The following is a 20,585-nucleotide window of genomic DNA, read 5'->3' as shown; positions in this document are numbered from 1 at the left end:
GTTTCATATATAACTCAGTAGGTTACTTTTACGTTTACGTTTTCACAACTCGTATCTTCTTACAATGGTACATAGCGATTTTTCCTGGATCTTAGCACATGCCATGTATCCATCCTATTAGTGACCTTTTTTGGGTTTCGCCTGCCGAAGGCTGCGCTCTGCGCAGCTTTTCGGCGCAGGTGAAATCCTTTGTTTACAATAAGGACTTCGGGAACGTCCCCCGGCTCTCATTGGCTAGCTCCATAAATGGAGGCTAGCCATTGAGTGCCGGATCTGTCCGTCAAGGCCGGACCAGATTCGGGGGCGTTCCCGAGATTTTTTCCCTGGGCGGAGTTTCGTTTTTTCCCGTTCCCTCCCCTTTCACTGAAAGTGATTTCAGATGCGCTGTCCATTCCCGCCCCCCTCCGTGTGCCTCCCCGCCCCCGCACCCCCCTCGCTGTCCTGTGCACGTTTCCCGCCTCCCTCCCGCCGTCCGTGTCCCCTACCGCCGTCCGTGTCCCCTCCCGCCGTTCGTGTCCTCTCCCGCCCCCCCTCCCGCCGTCCGTGTCCTCTCCCGCCCCCCTCCCGCCGTCCGTGTCCTCTCCCGCCCCCTGTGTCCTCGTAGGTGCTTGTTTTTGTGTGTGTACAGCATTTGCCAATCCCTGACAACATGCTTTCACCCAATCCATGACTGCGCTGTTCCCCAGGGGCGGGTTAAAGAACTCCAGCGGCGGTGCCTAGAAGCTGTGGTTGTGCACGCGCAGTCGTCTGTCTCCCCGAGGTTTGCCGTGGACTTGGTGGGCAGCATTCTCGTGCAGGGCAGTACGCGAGAGAAGCGCAGTCATTCCCCTGGTTTGAGCTTCTAGCTGTTTACGGTCAGTTTCACCCCATCTTTTGCTACTATTGTCAGGCTGCCAGATTAGCAAAGCGGCGCTGGGATTTCCTTCTGTCGTAGAGACCACGTGTTCCACTGCACACTGTGCTCTTTTGTTTTTCAATTTTCGCTAATGCGTTTGAAACCAGAAAATAGTACCAGTGGCATTTCTGTTCTTGGGTATTCGTGCGACGAGCATTTGACAAGATGGGGCTAATGAGGTGGTGGCGTTATGGTGATCCAATATATTTTGTTTGTTGTTTTATTTTGGAGTAGGTTTGCTGGTGAAGGTTGAGCCCGTCACCCCTTCCTCCTGTGCACTCCCTACCACCCCATGCATTATGCTTGCTCACAACCGTCACCTCTACCCCATGTAACGCCACGTCTGCCTCTGCAATCTGCTCTCATCATGCATCACCTCTGTTCCCACTGTGAAGCGCTCCGACGCCACTGGGCAAAGTCCGCGCTACACAAAAATGCATAAACAATTAATAAACAAATAAATATTTAGAAACCAGTGAAGTGTCTTTTCTACATGGCGTTCCTGCACCTTAATCGGCAGTGAATGAGTCATAGTTACGCGTTGACATCACTCTCTTCTTCTAATGCTGTTACCAACTTGTATAAACAGCACCCAATGCATCTGCATGAAACTCTCGCATGTCCATCCCCATCGCAACCCAACCTGCCCGCCCATAAAAGACCACCCCTCCCCTGTCCTTCCAGGCCATGTGCCCGCCTATCCCCTGCTTCGCGCCTGATCTCCTTGTCATCGCCCCCTCCCCTCTGCTCCTATTGATGTTGTGCTGAGCTCCGCGGCGCCCCCGCACCATCCTGCCGTGCGCCACTGTCCCGCAAGACACCGCCTCGTCCCTTCACTTTCCGAAACTTTGTTACCCCTTAATTACGAGCCCCCCCCTCCCGCATCGGGTCAAGTCCGGGAGTGGATCCACTCCATTGTCAACTACGCGATGCCCCCTTGCCCGAGTGTGGCACGAGACCTCTTGCCCTCAGACAGCACCGCAACTCAGGCCACAAGGCCTTGCATTTCATCGCATTCCTCCCCACCCGCCCTTAGGTCGCCCAGCAGGCACCCCCCACCAGCTCATGCCTGACCCCACCGTCCTGCGCCAGCAAAACGAGGACCCCCAGCAGCCCCCTGTCCCCAGAGGCCTCTTGTGCCGTCCATGGTCAGCTAATATTGCGGGAAGTGACTAACAAACTTCTTTTCCCTTCCGCGATCTCCCTTCTCAGTGTTTGCTCGGCCACCGACTCTTTTAACATTTTACTTGCATCGCCCACTCTGCTCGTTTGTCAAGGGTAAACTATTTATGGGTTTACAAATTACGTAATTAAGTTACAAGATTATTACAATTACTCTTAACACAAAGCAGCAGCTACGTAAAAGTCGTGTCCAGCAGCAGCACTAGCACCACCACCAGAGGCTTGGGGCTCGCCCGCCCTGCTCTGCTGGGCCCTGCTGCTGCTCTGCGCCCCGGAGAGCTCCGCGCTGGCAGACTTCTCAGGTAAGACCCTCTCTGCTTCCCGGCCTGCCCTCTCGCGGCCTGCCCTCTCGCGGCCTGCCCACTCGCGGCCTCCCCACTCGCGGCCTGCCCACTCCCGGCCTGCCCTCTCCCAGCCTGCCCTCTCCCAGCCTGTCCCCTCCCTGTCCACTTCCAGCCTGCCCTCTCCCAGCCTGTCCCCTCAATGCCCTTTCCTAGCCTGTCCACTTCCAGCCTGCCCTCTCCCAGCCTGCCCTCTCCCAGCCTGTCCCCTCCCTGCCCTCTCCCAGCCTGTCCTCTCCCTGCCTGTTGTAGTGTCCCGGCGGCAGCAGGCAGGAGCGTGCACTGCGTCCCGAAGTAACAGCCCTAAAGCAAGCAAGAAGTACGCCCCCCTCCCACCAATCCCTGTTAGGTAGTGGAAACTGTCCAAACTGGGGTGCAGACAGCCCCTCTCACCTTTCGGCTTGGTACCACTGCACCAGCCGCACTACTTCCCTACTGACCGTTCTCCACTTCAGCCCCGTCTAAATTACAATTCCTGCTTGTGACCCTTTTGCCTGCTTGTGCTTGTTTTCGTGACCCTGTCGCCTGCTTGTGCCTCAGTTTTCGTGCCCCTGTCGCCTGCTTGTGCCTCAGGTTTCGTGCCCCTGTCGCCTGCTTGTGCCTCCGTGTGCCCCTGTTGCCTGCTTGTGCCTCCGTGTGCCCCTGTTGCCTGCTTGTGCCATGTGGGTGTGTGTGGAGGGCTCTGTGTGGCTGTGTGTGTGGAGGGCTCTGTGTGGCTGTGTGTGTGGAGGGCTCTGTGTGGCTGTGTGTGTGGAGATCTTTGTGTGGCTGTGTGTGTGGGGGGCTCTGTGGGTGTGTGTGTGGGGGGGCTCTGTGTGTGTCATTTGCGAGAGATAAAGCTAGTGGCATTGTAAATGACAATGCCATTTATTTATGTTAAAAAAACATAAATAAAAATGTCAAGAGCAATGCCAATAGCTCTAACTTTAACAAAGGCGAAACCATTGCATTGTACATGCTTGTTATATCTTTTACTATGTCTACTCACTTTCAATGGGTTAATGTTTTTCCTCCTTATCCTAAACCTTCTCAAACCAACCTCCGGTTTATTCTGAACTGGATTTACCCTTCTTGCGTATTTACTTTTAAATTAATCTTACCGGCCGTCGGCGTGCCACCACCCAGAGGCCGCCTCTCGTGCCAGCATTCCTCTCCGAGCGCAGCCTCACATGCTAACATGCTTCTAATGGCGCGGTAGGGAACAAATAACATGACAGTTACAGTTACGGTTACCGGCACCAGTCAGCTGTTTATAATCAAACAAACAGCGGATTTCACAACTCGTCCTCACGCCAGGTAGGAAAAGTACATATTTTACGCATTTGAGATAAAGAAATTTAAAAAGGGGGCAAGTTAGGACTAATTAAGAATACCCACTCCTTATTTACCAATTGGTAATTAATTAGTCCTCCCTATTTATAAAATAATTATTTTAAGGAATTATAACCACATTAGCAATATGTCTGTACCCCCACCTAAAGTAAATATTGAGGATAAATTAGAAGAGCTAGTTAACAAGGCACTAGAAAAGGTTTTGGGCTCAATTGATGAAACCATTAATAAAAAAATTAAATCCACCTCCAATTTAGCACAGCCATTCACTAGTGGCCAAAAAGGAACAAGTAAGGCATCAAGAAAGAGGGCTTCTGGAGGAAATCCACCTAAGGGAGCAAAGAAAAGTAAAACCTCCAACCCCTCATCACGCTCTCAAGGCGGTGACAAGATCGGTGCCTTGGGCACCCCAGATGGGCAAGACAAAAGCCATGAGCTCCCTATCCCCATGGACAGTGATGATAATTGCAAACTAGAAATCGAGCTTAGTTGCTTTTCTGAGTTCGACACTGATGTTGAAGAGGTGGAAGTAAGAGGAATGGGAAGATCTGAGGAGGCATCCACGGCCTTGGGATCCAAAATTGGAATTGTGGATCCATTTGGAGAGGAAATGTTTGACCCACTGTTAATTAAAACCCCTTATCACTGGAGTGGACACTGTCACAACACGTGGCAGACTACCTCTCATTTTGGTTGAGGAAGGAGATCCCCATGGAGGTTAGGTCCGGGCTGTGCTCCGAATGCCCACGACCATCACTACCTGACAAAGTGGCTATGACTCCCAAACTAGACCCTAAGGTGGTAGCCTTCATAGCAAAAAATGCAAAAGACCCTAGGAAAGGCATGGATAGGGGGCTAAAGTCCTGTGAGGACCGCCTACTCGATACTATAGGCCCCCTTACTAAAAATGTTGAGATGGCCAAGTCAGCCTATCTAGGGAAAACCCCAAACAACCCAAAGGAATTTAGAGAATGGGTTCAAAGGGCAATATGCCTCATAGGCAATGCCAATACTGTGATCTCCACAGAGAGAAGGAAAGGGGTTCTACTTAAGATTGACCCTAAGCTAATTGAGTTAGCCAATAGAGACGGAGGGGAGGGCCTAGTTCCCAAGGTCTACTTTTTGGTGAAGACTTCATTAAGGAAATAGAAAATACGTCGGAGTGTTCAGGTCCATTCAGAAGTCTGAGAAAAAAATGAAAAAGGTGTTCCACGAAAGAGTTTTTGGAAGGGCCGGGAGAATGCGGGGTCATTTCCCTGGCCGTGGACTACCTCCCTCCAGACCCTTCCTGGGCCATGGCAGAAAATTCCAGCATACCTACGGCACCCAGCAATATTTCTACCCACAAATACAGAGGAACCATGGAAGACCCTTCAGCGGCGATCAGCGACAGTGCTCCTTTTCCTCAGGTAGGAACCTTGAAAGACCTTTCAGATATCCCTCCAAAGGTGGGAGGCAGATTGTGCCAATTATCTGGCAATATGGAATTTGGTAACTCAAGACCCCTGGGTCCTGAATACAGTGAGGAAATACAAGCTAGAATTTCTCGATACCCCTTCCCGAAATGGCGTGCAGGAAAGAACACTTCACAGAATAAAATGCCTTCTCTGCATCTAAAAAAGCAGGCATCGCCGGAATTTTGGGAGCTATTCTATTTACTATCGAGAAGAAAGTCCTGAGGTTTAGCGCAGTAGATCTATTTTAATAAACCCAGTGTGTGCTGGTGCTATAATCTGAGGTTTAGCCCAGTAGATCTATTTTAATAAACCCAGTGGGTGCCGGTGCTATAGTCTGCTCCATTAAGAGGGACAGTCTGGTCGTCATCATTTTAGCTAATACTTTATAGTCAAAGTTTAGCAATGAAAGCGGACGGTATGAACCGCACTGTTCTGGATCTTTGCCAGGCTGGGGTAATAGTACCAGTACGACTTCTCTAAATGAGGGAGGGGGCGTCCCACTTCTAATGCTTCTGCATAACCTTCTAGGAGTCGAGGGGCCAGCAGTGTTTTATAAGCTTTATAGAACGCGCCAGGGAAGCCATCCAGGCCCGGGGCCTTAGTGCCATCCATGGCCTTGATAGCCTGTTCTATCTCCTCAGCGGAGAAGGACTCACTTAAAAATTGCCGATGCGCATCAGGAAGCCAAACCATCGCTATGTATTCCCCAATATCCCCTGTGGTGGCTGCCGTCTAAGTTTTGTACAGGTCCATGTAATACTGCAAAAGAGTTTGCCCAATGTCTTTCGTATCTATTCTCATTTGCCCATCTGGTCCTTGCAGTTTGGTGATGTAATTCAGGGAGTATGGGGGGTGGAGTAGGCGTGCAAGAGTGCGTCCCGGTCCCTCCCCTCACCATACCTGCGTGCTCTTGCGTATTTTCCTAAATAGAGCGCTTCGCAGTCTGCGTCTCCCATATACTCTGTTAATAATTCCGACCTGGGGTGCATGTACTGTGTGTTATCTCGGGCGCTATCCATCATATGATCCCTGTCAAGTGTGTCTAGGTCCTCTTCCAGTTTCATAAAGCGATGTCGGAGGTCTTTTAATACCCCTGAGTGGGTAGATATACATACCCCTCTAATGCATGCTTTAAAAGCCTCCCACAAGGCATTCTGTGTAGTGACTGACCCCGTATTTCAAGCAAAGTAATTTATAATCGCCGTACGCAGCCCTACTCTAAAAACTGTGTCTCGCAGCGCCATAGTGGGAAATCGCCACTGTTGCTCTGAACCTCCGGCCGCAGGAAGTTGTAAGAGGAGTGTCACTGGGAGGGGTTGGATAGCATGTGGGGCAGATGTATTGCTATTGTAACCCTTGGAATTACAGAACAGGATATCAACCAGTAGTCCAGTCTGGTCCATGTATGGTATTGCTGTGCATAGTGGGAGTAGCCAGTGCTAAGGAGAGGGAGGTGCCGCCATGCATCCTCCAAGTCCCAAGTTTGACAAATTTCTCCCAACATCTTGCGAGATCGGGGTTTGTTTACTGGTACTTGTGCGGTGCTATCCAGTTTGGGGTCTAAGAGTATGCTCAGGTCCCCTCCCAATATTATGTGATCAGTCGCTACGCCATCCAGGTGCAACTGGAGCTGTACATAAAAGTCTGGATCATTCGTGTTTGGAGAATAAACATTTACCATCAAGATTTTATCTCCTGCTAGTGTCCCTGCTACTAAGAGAAATCTACCTCCCGGGTCTGTAATCGTGTTAGTGTGTATGAATGGCAGCCGCCGATTCATCAAGATTGCCACCCCACGGCATATGAGCTGTAACTCGAGAAGTATCTGTGGGAGCCCCAAGTATATGTAAATTTAGGAGGGGAGGTGGGTGCCAAATGCATTTCGGGCAAGTAGACTACATCCGCATTGTGTTGTCTAATGTATTGGAGTACTAATCTACATTCCTTTTGGTTGTTGAGGCCTCGAACATTCCACGCCAGTAGGGTAAGATTGAAACTACGGTGTACATCTATCTTGTGTGTCGCTGCGGCGTGGTCATGTAATGTACTGTTTCTGGTACGTGTGGACATTCAGATTGGACTATCATCTGGAACTTAAAGTCTGTATCAAATAACACTGCAAATCTCTCTATTACCCTGTCTGCTCCCCCACCCCCACTCGATGGCTGTCCATCAGGTGGTAACCCCTTGTCCCCCAGTTTAAACTGTAAACACGTGGAACGCCAACCAGGCGATCGACCCACATTTGGTAACATTGTGTACCCACTGGGGGGTGGCAATGTCACGTGGTTCCCCGCAAATCCTTGATATCTTGAAATGTTCAGTCCCATTTCCAAAGATTCCCCATCCCAAGAAACCAATCCCCAATCTGTCCCCTGATATCTCAATCCCCATCTTTAATACCCAGTACCATCTGTCTTCAGTCACACTGTTCGGCAAGCAGACCAACAGCTGGAATGTGTTAACTGGCTGTGAACAGGTCCGCACTTGTGCCTGATAAGGCTCCTTGCAAGCTGTCTCCAGGGGAGGAGCCGCCCTGTGTCTCCCCAGCTCGTGCATACTGTTTGCAAAAGATCTGGACTACTTCAGGATTGTCTAAAATCTTTTATTTTACCATTGACGTCAATCCGGAGTCGCGCAGGAAATAGCATTCCATAACGTAGTCCCAGCTTCCGCACTGCAGCTTTCACCCCCACAAATTTACGTCTTGCTTCCTGCACCAGTGCAGTGAAGTCTGGGTATATAGAAATGTTTGATCCCTGCCATGTCAAACTTCCAACCTTTTTACCAAGCCAAAGCACTGTGTCCCTGTCTTTAAAGTTCAGAAGTCTAGCCATGATGGGCCGCAGTGGGCAGCCTGGGTTGGGTCTGGGCCCCAATATTCTATGTGCTTGTTCCACCACAAACGTGCTTGTAAAGTATTCTGGGCCGAATAGGTCAGTCAGCAGCTTCTCAACAAATTGGACTGGGTGTTGTTGATCACCACTACCCTGCAGTGAGGCACCGAAAGGAAGAGATGCTAAAATACTTGACTCTACAGTAACAACCACGTATAGGGTCATTTTTGGGCTGCCTAAAAACACTTCACCCTCACAAATTAAACTCGAGTTTGGCATACAGAAACAATCTCTAGCAAGACTAGGGGCATACATCATCGTCGGGGACAAAGTGCGAAAAGCCCCTCCGGGAACCTTAAATGAACAGCATTGGAAGGCGCTACAACAACATACTACCTCAATGCAGCATGTTATCTGAGAGAAAGCTACTCAAAATGAGACTGAGTCAACTTTGGGAAACCCCAACAATTATCACCATGCTTAAAAAACTTGTTTGGAAAACAGTTAAACATCTTTCATGGCTGGAGGATAAGGCATCTCTCTCAGAAAGGGTTCACGGATAGATGACTCTGAACACATACACGGAGCCAGCTGCTCAAAAGTACTTTAACTTGGGCTATGCAAAACATATAAAAATAAGCTTTATGAAGTATAGATTTGGTCTGTTACCCTGTATACAGCATCTCCCACCCTGGCTAAATGAGAAAGTGGGCCGTAGGTGCCGACTATGCGGTTCAGCTCCTGAAGATCTACTGTATCTACTATGCTCTTGTAAAGAACTTTTACAAGAACGGAAACAACTATTTAAACATAAATTTAATCAGTGAGGGGTCTGAACCAGGAGGCAAGCAGTTCTGGCATGTTTTGCACCTAATGACCCACAAATGAATTGCTCCTTGGTAAAGTTCTTGAGGATATGCGAAAAGAAGATGCCAGCAACGTAGTTATTAAACCAACCGAACCTTACACAAAACCGAGCTATATGGAACAATTGCAGGATGTGGAGGAGCTCCCAGACAAGCACTAATGAACTTTATTTAAGCTGTAAGCAAATTTTTACACATATGTATCTCTGATATAATCAATGAATGAAAAGCACAGACTGGAATTAAGTACTCTGATGAACAAATGATTTGTGCAAGTTGGGAATAACCTGGCGAAGAAATTGCCTGTCTATGCACTAATAAACTTTACTCAATCTTTAAGCATCACATGTGCACGTATTAACCTTTGATATAATCAACAAAGAAAAGTATGTTCCTGAATTAAGTACTCCGATAAAAAATTGGTATGTGCATAGCCGGGAAATAATGTGGTTAAGAAACTGACCCTGGATTTGTACATTGTAGCATTGTTTTAGAAGAATTTTTTACATAAGGTATATGAAATATGGAGTTTTATATGTATATTTTGTTTTATAATGAAGTATTTTTATATTGAAATGGTTTTAACAAACTATGCAAATAAATAAACTTGAACCATTACCCTGAGTTAGCAGAGACAATGAACACCTGTCTTGTTAATTGCAAAACATTGAACAATTATGGTCGTAAGCTGGCATGCCTATAAATGTGGATGAACACAGGGCATGTTTTAACATTAGAAATGCTTTCTGGTGCTCATCTGGCCTGGGCTCCAGGTTGGTTACATCCTTTCATTTTAGGTGCTATGCTATGAGGGAGAAATTTGTTATCCATTGTCTGAAGTACCCCATCATAACAAGGAAAGCTCCTGCTTCTCTTTGCATTCAGGGCAGTACCATCTGTAAGGAAGTTGACATTTTTCCTTGGACAACTTCCTTGTACATATTTATTCAACTCATATCCCAAATAAATTAATTTAGTCTGACAATACAGCCACTTTTTGGGGTAAACCTTATGTCCTCTCTGAGCCAAATGATTCATTAAGGCAACTGTGTCCCTTTTACAAGGTTCTTTAGTGTTTGAAAGAATTTGCATATTATCAGTGTATTAGACTAGTGCAGAACCATCAATAAGACACAAGGGTTCGAAGCCCTTAGCCAATCAGATCACCCACATCCACTGTACCAACTATGGAACTGCAGATCCAAAAGGGACAATAGGAGAAAAAGTTCCCTTGTCCGATCTGATTAAGTTTTTTTTAAAACAATTTTGGCTTTTTGAAGAGTTCATGAATCCTAAATGGCACCACCACCACTGTGTATTATATGTGTGTTTGATTTAAGGTTTGATAAGTGTTTTTTTAACTCTGTGAACTAATACCAATTTTAGAAATATTTGAAAACAAAGCATTGATGTTTGATGTTAAATGAGAGAAGGGTGTAAACCTACAGTGGCTGATTTGCATGAGCTGCAACCAGGAAAACAAACCTGGTTTCAAACCTTGACTCCTCCACTGACTAAATTGTGTGATCCGATCAAGATTGCTTTTATGGAACATCTTCCTTGCTGAACTAATTGAGAAACTCTCGCAGTAATTCATTTCTCAATCTGTGCTATGCAAAAGCTTCACTTGAATATAGTTACTATTAAGTAATTTTGTTTCACATTTAGTAACAGTATAGAACATATACACATAAAGCATGGCAAACTGACTAGTCTTGAGTAACTTGTGACATCGTCGTCATAGCAGGAGGGAATTTTGGATGTTTATGTTGAAAAAATACTTTCTATAAATATTGCATTGTGTTGTAATTGCATTGTAGTGTAGCTCCTATTTTCCCAATAGGCTCTGCGCATTGGAATAGTGCCTACAGCAGTAAAGGCCTAGGCCAGACGTTAACTAGGTCTACTACTGTCGATACTAGACTTAATTTTTGGGTTTGCCAGCTAAGCTCAGAGTTCGCTAGAAACTTTCTCGAATGTTCAAGGAAGGATTAACTCCCCTGATTAGACAAGAAGGGATTTAGTTTCTGACAACCATAGAACATGACAACTTTGCTCTCCCCTAATCAAGAGTCAATCTCGAGAGTCGTGTGAGCACAAGGCAATTATTTTACTCAGTCAGTACGTGCATTCTTAGTCTCATCAGAATGTAGAGAAAAGGAAGAGACGGGCGTGTTCAATAAAAGATGTTATTTATTGATCAGTCTCTTTTCTCGTACAAGAGAAATGGATCGATATTATTGCAATACTTATAGTTAAGTAAAGTGCATACATTAGAAGCAATAGTATAAAATAATACTGTAAAAACATTGATATGGTTTCTGAGCCATATGATGTTTAAAATGAATAAAATATATTTACATATACATATACATTTGACTAAACGTACTCAACTGGTGTTTCTAAATACGCCTACCCCGTGTACCTGACCTAAGTCTAATGCGTGGGCGGGAATAGAAAGTTACAGTTTAGTTTAAGTTTGTTTTTGCCAAGTGAATAACTAAAGAATTCTCTAGGAGGGGTTATTCAGTTCTGTACCTGGAATTTAGGATGAATGAGGAATGGTATCTCTTTCTCTGCTCTCGATATTCCAGGCTGCCTGCGAGGGCTGCCCAGAAGCGCCGGTGCTGGGTCTCTCGGCTTGAGATAGCAGCGCGTCTCTCAGCGCGTCAGGAAGGCGGGGCTGCTGCCTGCGGGGTCTGCTTCTGCTCTCGGCTTCGGCAAGTATGGCTGCTCCGTCTTGTCACCACGCGTGTGTTTGCATAGGGCAAGGTCGGCAATATTTATACCTTAAAGGTGCCGGGATTGACGTAAGGATGGACATAGGTACGTCAATAAAGATGTCATACGACTTGCTCGTTAGCACATTCTTTACTAAAGTTCTCTGTGAAATCAAAACAATGGCCGCACGGATTATCCAGGTTGTCATAGGTTTGATTTGTTATGAGAACGTCGTATGCCTTATCAGGGGCTGGAGGAATATCGCTTGTCTAATTAGATCTCAAGCGTTATGACCTAATCAGATAACACGTTCCTGTGCCGTAGTGTGACTGCGTCAGATAACGGTATCTGCATCATGGGGAATTTCTTGCCTCATGGGCTGACTGTTAGTTAACTAGCTAGGTAGCTTAACCAGAATAGGGTCAGGAATAGGGGGATCGATTCAGAACCTATAGAAATACACGACACCCACTCCACGCTAACTATGGTCATATCTACTAATCTATGCATAGTATAACATAGTACAACATACTATAGAGTATAGTGTATACCTTACCACCCCAAAATACATAAATGCATTTCGAAATTTTCAAATATACTGAAAAAATTGCAGTCATATATATTGTATGCACTTAAGCTATGAATTAAATGCAAAAGTAAACACGCATTGTTATGCATTATTGCTTGTTGGTATATGAGAAATACACATGAAATGGCTCTTAATATGGCTATACAGAAAAAAAGTCGAAACCATTTCATCACATAAAATCTATTGCGAACATACCAGCGGGCAGCTAAAGTCTATAAAGTCTATAAAGTATCTAAAATAGAAATCTTAGTTCTCTAGGAATAGTCTCTTACTTTAAGCAGAAAATCAGTGTCCCGGGAAAAAATATATAGAAAAATATTTTAGGGGCTTGCTGAAAAAAGTTGCTGTCCGTGAACTGGATTGTAATTGTTCATGTGACTTTATGTTTAAAGTTGAAGGCCGAATTCAGGGAACGCCGTGTGCGAGTTTACTCAAAAGTCTCTATTTCTGTTCCGGAGAGAACATCATATCATTCAGGCTTTCGAAAAAAACTGTCAACAGCTTCATGGGAAAGTTCCTCTAAGTCGGAAATAGGGGTAACCATGCATTCATGCGCATGATTGTCTCCATTGACATTCTGATTTGCATTGCTGACAGAAGGTCGTACCTGTTCGATGCTGCTTTCATCTTGAACTTCACTACTCTTCAATCGCAGTGGTGAAGATTCCAGGAATGCCGTCATCAGAATTGGCAGCCTTTGAGGGCAGCACAGTGCGTGAACCTTGGTAGGAACCAACAGTGTATCTGCATCCACCGGCGCATCCGATTGTAGCGTCAGACAGGTGTCTAACACGCATTCTTCTCCGCATAGCAGACACCTTAGTACAGGTAAAACACACCTTTGCCACATTGGTCGAAATGATAGAAACCAAGTCATGTTTAGGTCTCTAAGCCAGGATAGTCCCAGGATTTTTGATATCCGGTCCCGGTATCCAATGGCTAGGATCGTATCTTCCATTGTCGCGAGAGTTTGATCTGTGACATGGGTTGCCATAACGAAAAATAAGGACTAGGAATAGGATTCCTGCAATTAGTCCTAGGATCAGGGGAAGTCCGCCAAAAATCGAATGGACGAAGTCTGGAAAAATACCCAGTATGGCTTTGAATGGTGTTAATGCCATCGAAAATACTGTCTTAAATACCTTTGAGACCCCTGTGGTATCAGAAATATTTAAGATTTCGCTCAGGATTTCCGCGAAATGTACGGGGGAATTAGTTGATAATAATGTATGTATCTCTGCAGTCGTCCTTGCGACTTGTAGATCATACGTTTCTTTAGAGGACGTGAGCCTTGTAGGCGTCTGAAGAAGCACTGTTTTCATTCTGCTTAAAGTGTCTATTCGAATAGAAGTAATTTTCAGACCGGGCCATGCCCTTGCCTCCCTGTCTGGAAAGGAGCTGGGAAACAAAGAACGTCCACAGCACTTGACCTTCGCCGTCGTAGTGACGAGATAAGGAGTCCCGGGCATAAGACTACAGCATCTGCGGTCTACAATAAGAATGTAACTCCCATTATAGAGTCTTTGAAAGAATGGTTCTATTTCAGTTGCAGGTGCGCCTTGCTGGTGACATGAAAGGTTGTATGAATTCCCTTCACAGGCTCCGTGCAAACTAATACCGTTACACAGAAGCGTGCCGCTTAGTGACATAGCACAATTGTTGCCACTAAGAAACACTTTCTGTCCTTTGTTACTGACACATGCATGTGAATAGGGCAGGTTCCATGTTGTTTTAAGGTACCCCTTTCCCAATTTCTCGTACATGCCAGCCTGTATATATTTTTGGCAGTATTGAAACCTGAAGGTTGAGATTGGAATATTTATGATTCCGTGGATTATCCATTCACTGACAGGTCGTTCTGACATTGTCAACGGTAATCTTTCTAGTTTTTCAATGCTCAAGATTGTATAATCAGCACCCTTCTGCGCCATACCGATCTGTCTATCAGTAAGGTTAAAGATTTGGAATAGTGACGTTGTGTTGATTAAACGCCAAGGCACATAGCCTGAACGCAGATTTTGTAACGTCCAGCCAAGCTGTACAATAGAACGCAATTGTGACTGACCATGTTGTAATAACAGTAAGTCTTGCGATAATATATCGATTGCTGAAGACACAATGCTGTCCAATGAAAAAATTCTGGAGGACAGAGTCATTAACCCATTGTCCACTACAGAAAGTGATTTTTCCAAATTAATACGGTCAATTTCCCGTATTCTTTCTGCTGTCTCAATTTGAGTAACCTTCCAGGCCTCATTGTATGCTGCATATACAGAGGCTGCTATGAAACGCTTATGACGCTGTTTGCGTGGTCCCAGTATGAAATCACGCAAGTCAGCACCATCAGTAAGTAAAGTTAGGTGTTGCTTAATTTCAGGCAGTGTGGAAGTTTGTAGCCATTGAAGGCATAATTTGCCCACACTGTAGGTTGTTATTATCCCTGGGTGATGTCTTTGGGGATATCTAGGGTCTGGCCTGTTCATTTTGAAACCCTGTGTTTTATTCAGGAATCTATCTTGACAGTTATTTGTATCTGTGGGCCAGATCAACCATTGTTTCCAATCAGGATGTGTTCTGTTTTGGTTAAGTATATGGTTTATGTCTATTTCTTCATCTGTATCAGAGTTATTGCTAAACATTGTTGGCTTTGGAATAGACAGGTTATTTAAATCTTTGATTTTGGCTAAGCCAAGACAGGTGGTTTGTTGAACGGTGTCATTTAAAAATATCATTTGTTCTGGGATCATGCAGGCTCTAAACAAAGCTTCTATACCCTGTACTTGCCATTCTTTTGTACCCCAAACACTTTTCAAATCAACATTTTTGTCCCAATAATTAAATCCAAAAGTATTCATTTAGTTCACGGTATTTATTTTTAAAAAGCAGCTATTGCGTATACTTCTCTGGAAGGTTTAGGGTTCATAGAAGCTGTTGATCTTAAGGAAAAACTAGCCCTGGTCTTAGATTATGCAACACACTAATGTTTAATCCTTGTTAATCCTATATACATCATTGTATATTGCTATGCTTTAGAGCTTCAGTGACCAAAGTTTCAATTGGAAGGGAAGCTAATTTGTATATGGATTATGCAAGATATGTACACAAATCACAGTCATTTCAGAGTTAAAAGGTGCCTCCTCTATAGTGGGGAGGGTTTTACCTACAACAAAACAAGCTTTCATTGATTAGGCACCTTGCCTAGCACCTCCCAGTTTAAAATAAAGGCTAAAATGAGGGTTGGTATATATCTTCACCAGCTCTGCCTTATTGTGGTGATATCCTCTCTGCCCAGATGTTGGTGGTGAAAAATCTACTCCACAACATTGTCCGACCACAATATTGTGACGTGAATTCAGCCCCCCCCCCCATGTATACACTTTCCTAAATACTTCTCAGATTGGATTTAGAACAGTAATTCTGGCCCCACTTCTAAACCCCCTCACCCTGCCACTAGTCCCCACAATGGATTCATTTTCCCCAATGTTTGAAAGATTGGGCTTAGAATAGTATTTTTTAACCCCCTTCCCACCCCCCGCCAAATGAACTTACCTTCACACAAATATACCGTTTCTTAATGTTTGCCTGATTGGAGTTAGAATAGTCAGTTTTTAAGTATTAAGACCCCGATATCAGAATGTTTTCTAATATAGTGATTTCATTGCATGTACTTACTTTGAAGACACTCAGAAAGGTTGAAAACAAATATATTATATATCCATTTAAAGATTCTCCGTTATATTTTTTCACGTCACGGGTTGCATGATTCCTATTCTGAAGCTTTTGGTGGCTTGGCTGGCACATTTCCACATAGCACATGCTTTTATAGATAAATAGACCCTCTGACGCCTTGGCCCGCCCCCACCCTCCTCCCATAGTATTCTTGATTGACTCCCCCTCCTGCGCGGTGCCCCTCGGTGAAAGGCGGGGCACGCACAAGGAGGCGGAGACCATGCGGCCAATGGTAACGCGAGATCGCTGAGCCGGAGCCGCAGCTCCTGGACGCCGGTGCAGTAGTCCCTGGAGACGCTCAATGCTCGAGGCTCAGAGGCACAGCGAGGAATCCTATGTGCGCTGCGGCTGCCGTTACTAAGCTCCCCGTGCGTCTGCTATGGGCTGCTAGACGCCTGCTCCTCAGTGTGGGAGCCACCAGACGAGAAGGGCTGAGGCGCAGCGGCTGTGCGGCCCGTCTCCTCTGCAGACCGCAGCGTGTCTGCAGAGAGCGTTGTGACGCCGTGGTGCAGGGCTCAGGGTTTGTCCCGCTCTCTGCAGCACAGGGTGGTGCACAGATCGGATGATGGCGTTGCTGGGCCTGGGCTACCCGGGGAAGATGCTGGAGCTCCTGAGTCAGAAGATGAACGACACGATGGAGTTCTACACTTGGAGCCTGACCATTGCAGGTAACGAGCTCCTTGTTGGCCTGTGTGCAGGGGAAGCAGGGGTCATGTCATTAACACCTCCCCCCTTCTGACAGCAGCTGCTCATTAAAATGGCCTCACCGGCTGCTATAAGCACCGGAGTCGCGTACCTCACTGCAATCCCCCACACAGCCCCCCTCCCACCCAGCACTGGCTGTAGTAGCACGCCCTACAACAGCAAGCAGCTTAATTGTAAGACTCCCAGGCATCTATAGGAGCGAGTGATGGGCGGAATACGTCATAACAAATACAGTCTATGAATGAAACATGCATGAATGCCAAGGGTGTAGGCGCCAGGCACAGGCGAACACTGCAAAATATATAGGCATTAGAATAGCCTAAGTACTGCGCAAAGAACAGGCCTATATACATACATTACTGACACGCAAAGATGCATAACGACACGAATATGCAGGAATCATAGACACACACTAGCATGCAGGGCAGAGGCAAATATACATATACATACAGGCATATTACTAGGCCCACACTAAAACATGACACAAATAAATAGTAATTGAAACGTTAGACCATGAGAGCATTAAGCACATGAGGACATGCTTGCGGGTGTGTATGTGTCACGATCATGCATGTGGATTATAGACACATATACAAGTGACAGCCTGGAAACAAGCCTCGTCGTTGTTATGCAGCGCTATACATACTCACTCTATAGTATAGTACGATGCAACGTAGCTGAGACGCACACGTGAAAGGCATGCACATGAACTACACAAACATATGACTGCACAGATGCCAATGAGCGAAACAGGCATTCAAATGATGTAAAGCACACGAATGCCTGACACATGCATATATAGGCATGCACGTGATATCTTCAACAGTGATAGGTACGTATATGTATACATGTATACATTACATTATGAACAGAAAAGTACACACAACATGCGAGCACATATCTCGTACACTATAAATGTGTGATAGGGATACTTGCGCAGGAATGCCACGCGCATGCCAGTCACTGATAGACTAGGCCATGAATGGGAAACACGAGCACAGCTATGATTGTCACTGACACACGTATGAGAGCGGCACATGTTACAAGACACGAGTGGGACACACACAGATTACAAACACACATGCAAAGTAATGAGCCTTACACTACTAACGAGTTTAATACCCAGTAAGGTACGCTCTCATTGACGTAAGCGTCGCAGGCAGATAAGGTATGCAGGTAAAGGTTTGACGCACGAGTAGTCAGACACACGAATGACCAGTTCATTTTTTGGAAATGACTTGCAAGTATGGACGGCAGACATGCTCAAGGCGGTTTTGGGTTGGCTTTTCAGGCAGCTTGTCACTGCCAGATGGGACCAATCAATGTGCATTCTTTTTGGGGGACCTCGGGGCCTGCCCGTGAATGCAAAAAAAAAAAATACGTCCCACACTGACCGTTTCATGCTGGCTCACCTGGCAGTGCCAGTCTGCCCGAGAAGCCAACCCAACACAAAGTATGTAGAATACATCAATACACGAACAAATATGAGTTTCAAAGGCGTACGTAGACGAACGCGGCAAACGGATGTGCAGACACTGGAGGCAGTGACGTAAAGGCAAAGAAAGGGCGTGAGTGACGCAAAGGCACCGCACTGGTCGATGTACACATTCCCACCATGACAGACTGATGGGATAGCTCTGACTCTTTGATCCGTGAGGAGTAGACAGCAGCCTTCTGTTGTGCCTAGAAGCTGAGTGTCGGTGACAAGGATTCTGCGAGAGCTTTGCAGCCCCCGTGCGTGCATGCGTCAGCAGATCTCAGTGGGGGCGGGGAGGAACCATGCTGTGTTGTGTTTTTTTTTTAACGAGGAGCAGATAGGATGAGCATTAAAGTGAGGTGCACCCGTTGTAGGTTTGTGTATCGTTGACATGGTGAATGCCCCCCCCCCCCCCGGATAATTGTTATGCACCCATAGTAGGTTTGTGTCCCGTCGACATGGTAATTCACCCCACCCCCCACAGGAGGAGTGTGATGCACCCGTTGTAGGTTTGTGTCCCGTTGACATGGTGATTCCCCCCCCAGCAGGAGAGGTGTGTTGGGAATCGGGGGAGGTATTGTCGTGCATAGCAATTCTCACACGTAGAAGCAGCTGGCCCTTGTCTGTTTCTCTTTGGTTGAATTAATTTACATATAAAACAATTGAGATTGTACAACACTAATAATTTTAGTAGCTCTCAATGTGTTTCATTGAACATAAGTAGCTCTCAGTACAGAAAACGGCGGAGACCCCAATCTATACAGAGCCCAAGCCAGACTCAAATTTGCGTAATATCATCATCAATCTCAGGATTGTGATATTTCAAGATGCAGCAAGCTGAGAAAAGCTAGTTAAGCATTTTACTCAGAGCTCCTGCCAGGGCAGTTTTTGCTTTCTCAGGCCTCTTTATGAGACACTGAATGTTTGTTGCGAGGTCCGTAAATCGAAACTAAATTAAATTATTCGCACACACCCACTAACACTTTAATATTTCATGCTATACCTTCCTGCCATAACGTTCTGACCACATATTTTCCCCCAAATTTTTATTGGTATTTTGTACATGCTTTCCATCAAAATGCTACTTGCACCCCCCGTTTCTATCAACCATTTTAGTATAAACTTGTTTACACTGTATTAACCGCCCCAAAAAACCTAGTGAACTACCCTCTGAAAGACCACCCTACCAACCCCCGGAGGTGCTAGCAATTAAGGGCATTGTGATCCAGGTCCATGTTGTATGCTTGATCTGTTTGTCAGCCTCTTGATGTTCACCACTTACCACTTACAGAAGAGCCTTTTGAGTATGTGGCTTTCCAGCAAACTTGGAGGGCTCGTTAGCAGTCTGCATTCTTCACTTAAAAAAAGCAGAGTTGACGACCAAACGTTCACAACATCGCCATAAATTGTAAAATTGATACTTGTATAGCGCACTACTCACCCGCAAGGGTCTCAAGGCGCTTGTACGAATACCGCTGTGGAACCCATCCTGGCTTTCCCTGTGAGGTGTCTACTCCTGGGCACCCCCAAGGTGGGGGCCAGGCATCCTTAGCGTTGTGGGGGCCGTTGTGGAGATTAAGCAAGCTATTGCCCAGAGTTGCACTCCATGATTGTAATAGGCACCGAGGCGAGAATTATCAGGTCCGTGGAATTTTGAGCCCAAGACCCGCCGAGGCGGGGAATTGAACCCTGGTCCCAGACTAGACCTCTGCATCAGGGTCTGCCGCTCTAACCATTGAGCCACACTTCTCCATATTCTCCCAAGCCACTGTTCTGTAACTGAAGGCGATTTTTTTGTTTTCAAAGCATCACTAGATCCATCTTTCCTGTGACTAGAAGTTGGGATATTAACTTCAGTTCTCTTTTTTTTTTTTTGCATAATTCAACGCCTTGGGCTCAATGCCCAGTATATAACATCATGCCAATCAGGGCACAAGTCCTAAAAAAAGAAGTGAGGGGACTAACCGAGTTAATCAGTATGCAAGTGGCATCGAAGCGCGTGACATCACGGCATGTGATATCACAGCGCGTGACATCACATGAACTTGAACTGCCATCACAAGAAGTGATAGCAGATCTTAAACCCTCACATATATGTTTAGCAGGTGTATCATGAGTACATTTAAGCACATTTAGAGTATACTTGCAAACCCTCTTGATTTAGGCAGAAGATTCACATTTTTTTATGCTACATATAAAACAATGTTACTTTTGTTAATGTTAAGCTTTCTATAGCCATAGTGCTTTAAAAGAAATAGTGATATGTAAATTATTACAGCGCCTCCTCAAGGGTAATAAGCGTATATAAATGCAATTTATTTTGTGCCAACACAATGTGAAAGATCAACACGTCTGACGTTCTAACAGTGCATGCAAATCTCCTAAACCGAGCCTGAACAAAGTGAAAAGCTGCCTCTCCTAAGTATGTGTGAAGTGCTAACAAGGTGTGAGCCT

The 20,585-nt window shown here is 45.7% G+C and overlaps 1 protein-coding gene and 1 long non-coding RNA gene across 2 annotated transcripts in view; one reads left to right on the top strand and one right to left on the bottom strand.

Moving 5' to 3' along the window:
• Positions 1 to 20,585, bottom strand: part of LOC144762834 (uncharacterized) — a 78,275-nt gene that overhangs the window by 56,215 nt on the left and 1,475 nt on the right. The gene's annotated exons all lie outside the window — the stretch shown is intronic.
• The window catches only part of ELOVL4 (ELOVL fatty acid elongase 4), a 226,390-nt gene continuing 221,958 nt past the window's right edge, over positions 16,154 to 20,585 (top strand). Inside the window, exon 1 of the mRNA XM_078648115.1 lies at positions 16,154 to 16,617. Within this exon, the coding sequence (XP_078504241.1) occupies positions 16,512 to 16,617 (106 nt within the window). The 5' untranslated portion in view covers positions 16,154 to 16,511. The remainder of the gene's footprint in view (positions 16,618 to 20,585) is intronic.

This window comes from Lissotriton helveticus, chromosome 6 (assembly GCF_964261635.1).
Source record: "Lissotriton helveticus chromosome 6, aLisHel1.1, whole genome shotgun sequence".
Classification (NCBI taxonomy): domain Eukaryota; kingdom Metazoa; phylum Chordata; class Amphibia; order Caudata; family Salamandridae; genus Lissotriton; species Lissotriton helveticus.
This window is presented reverse-complemented; position numbering and strand designations above follow the sequence as displayed.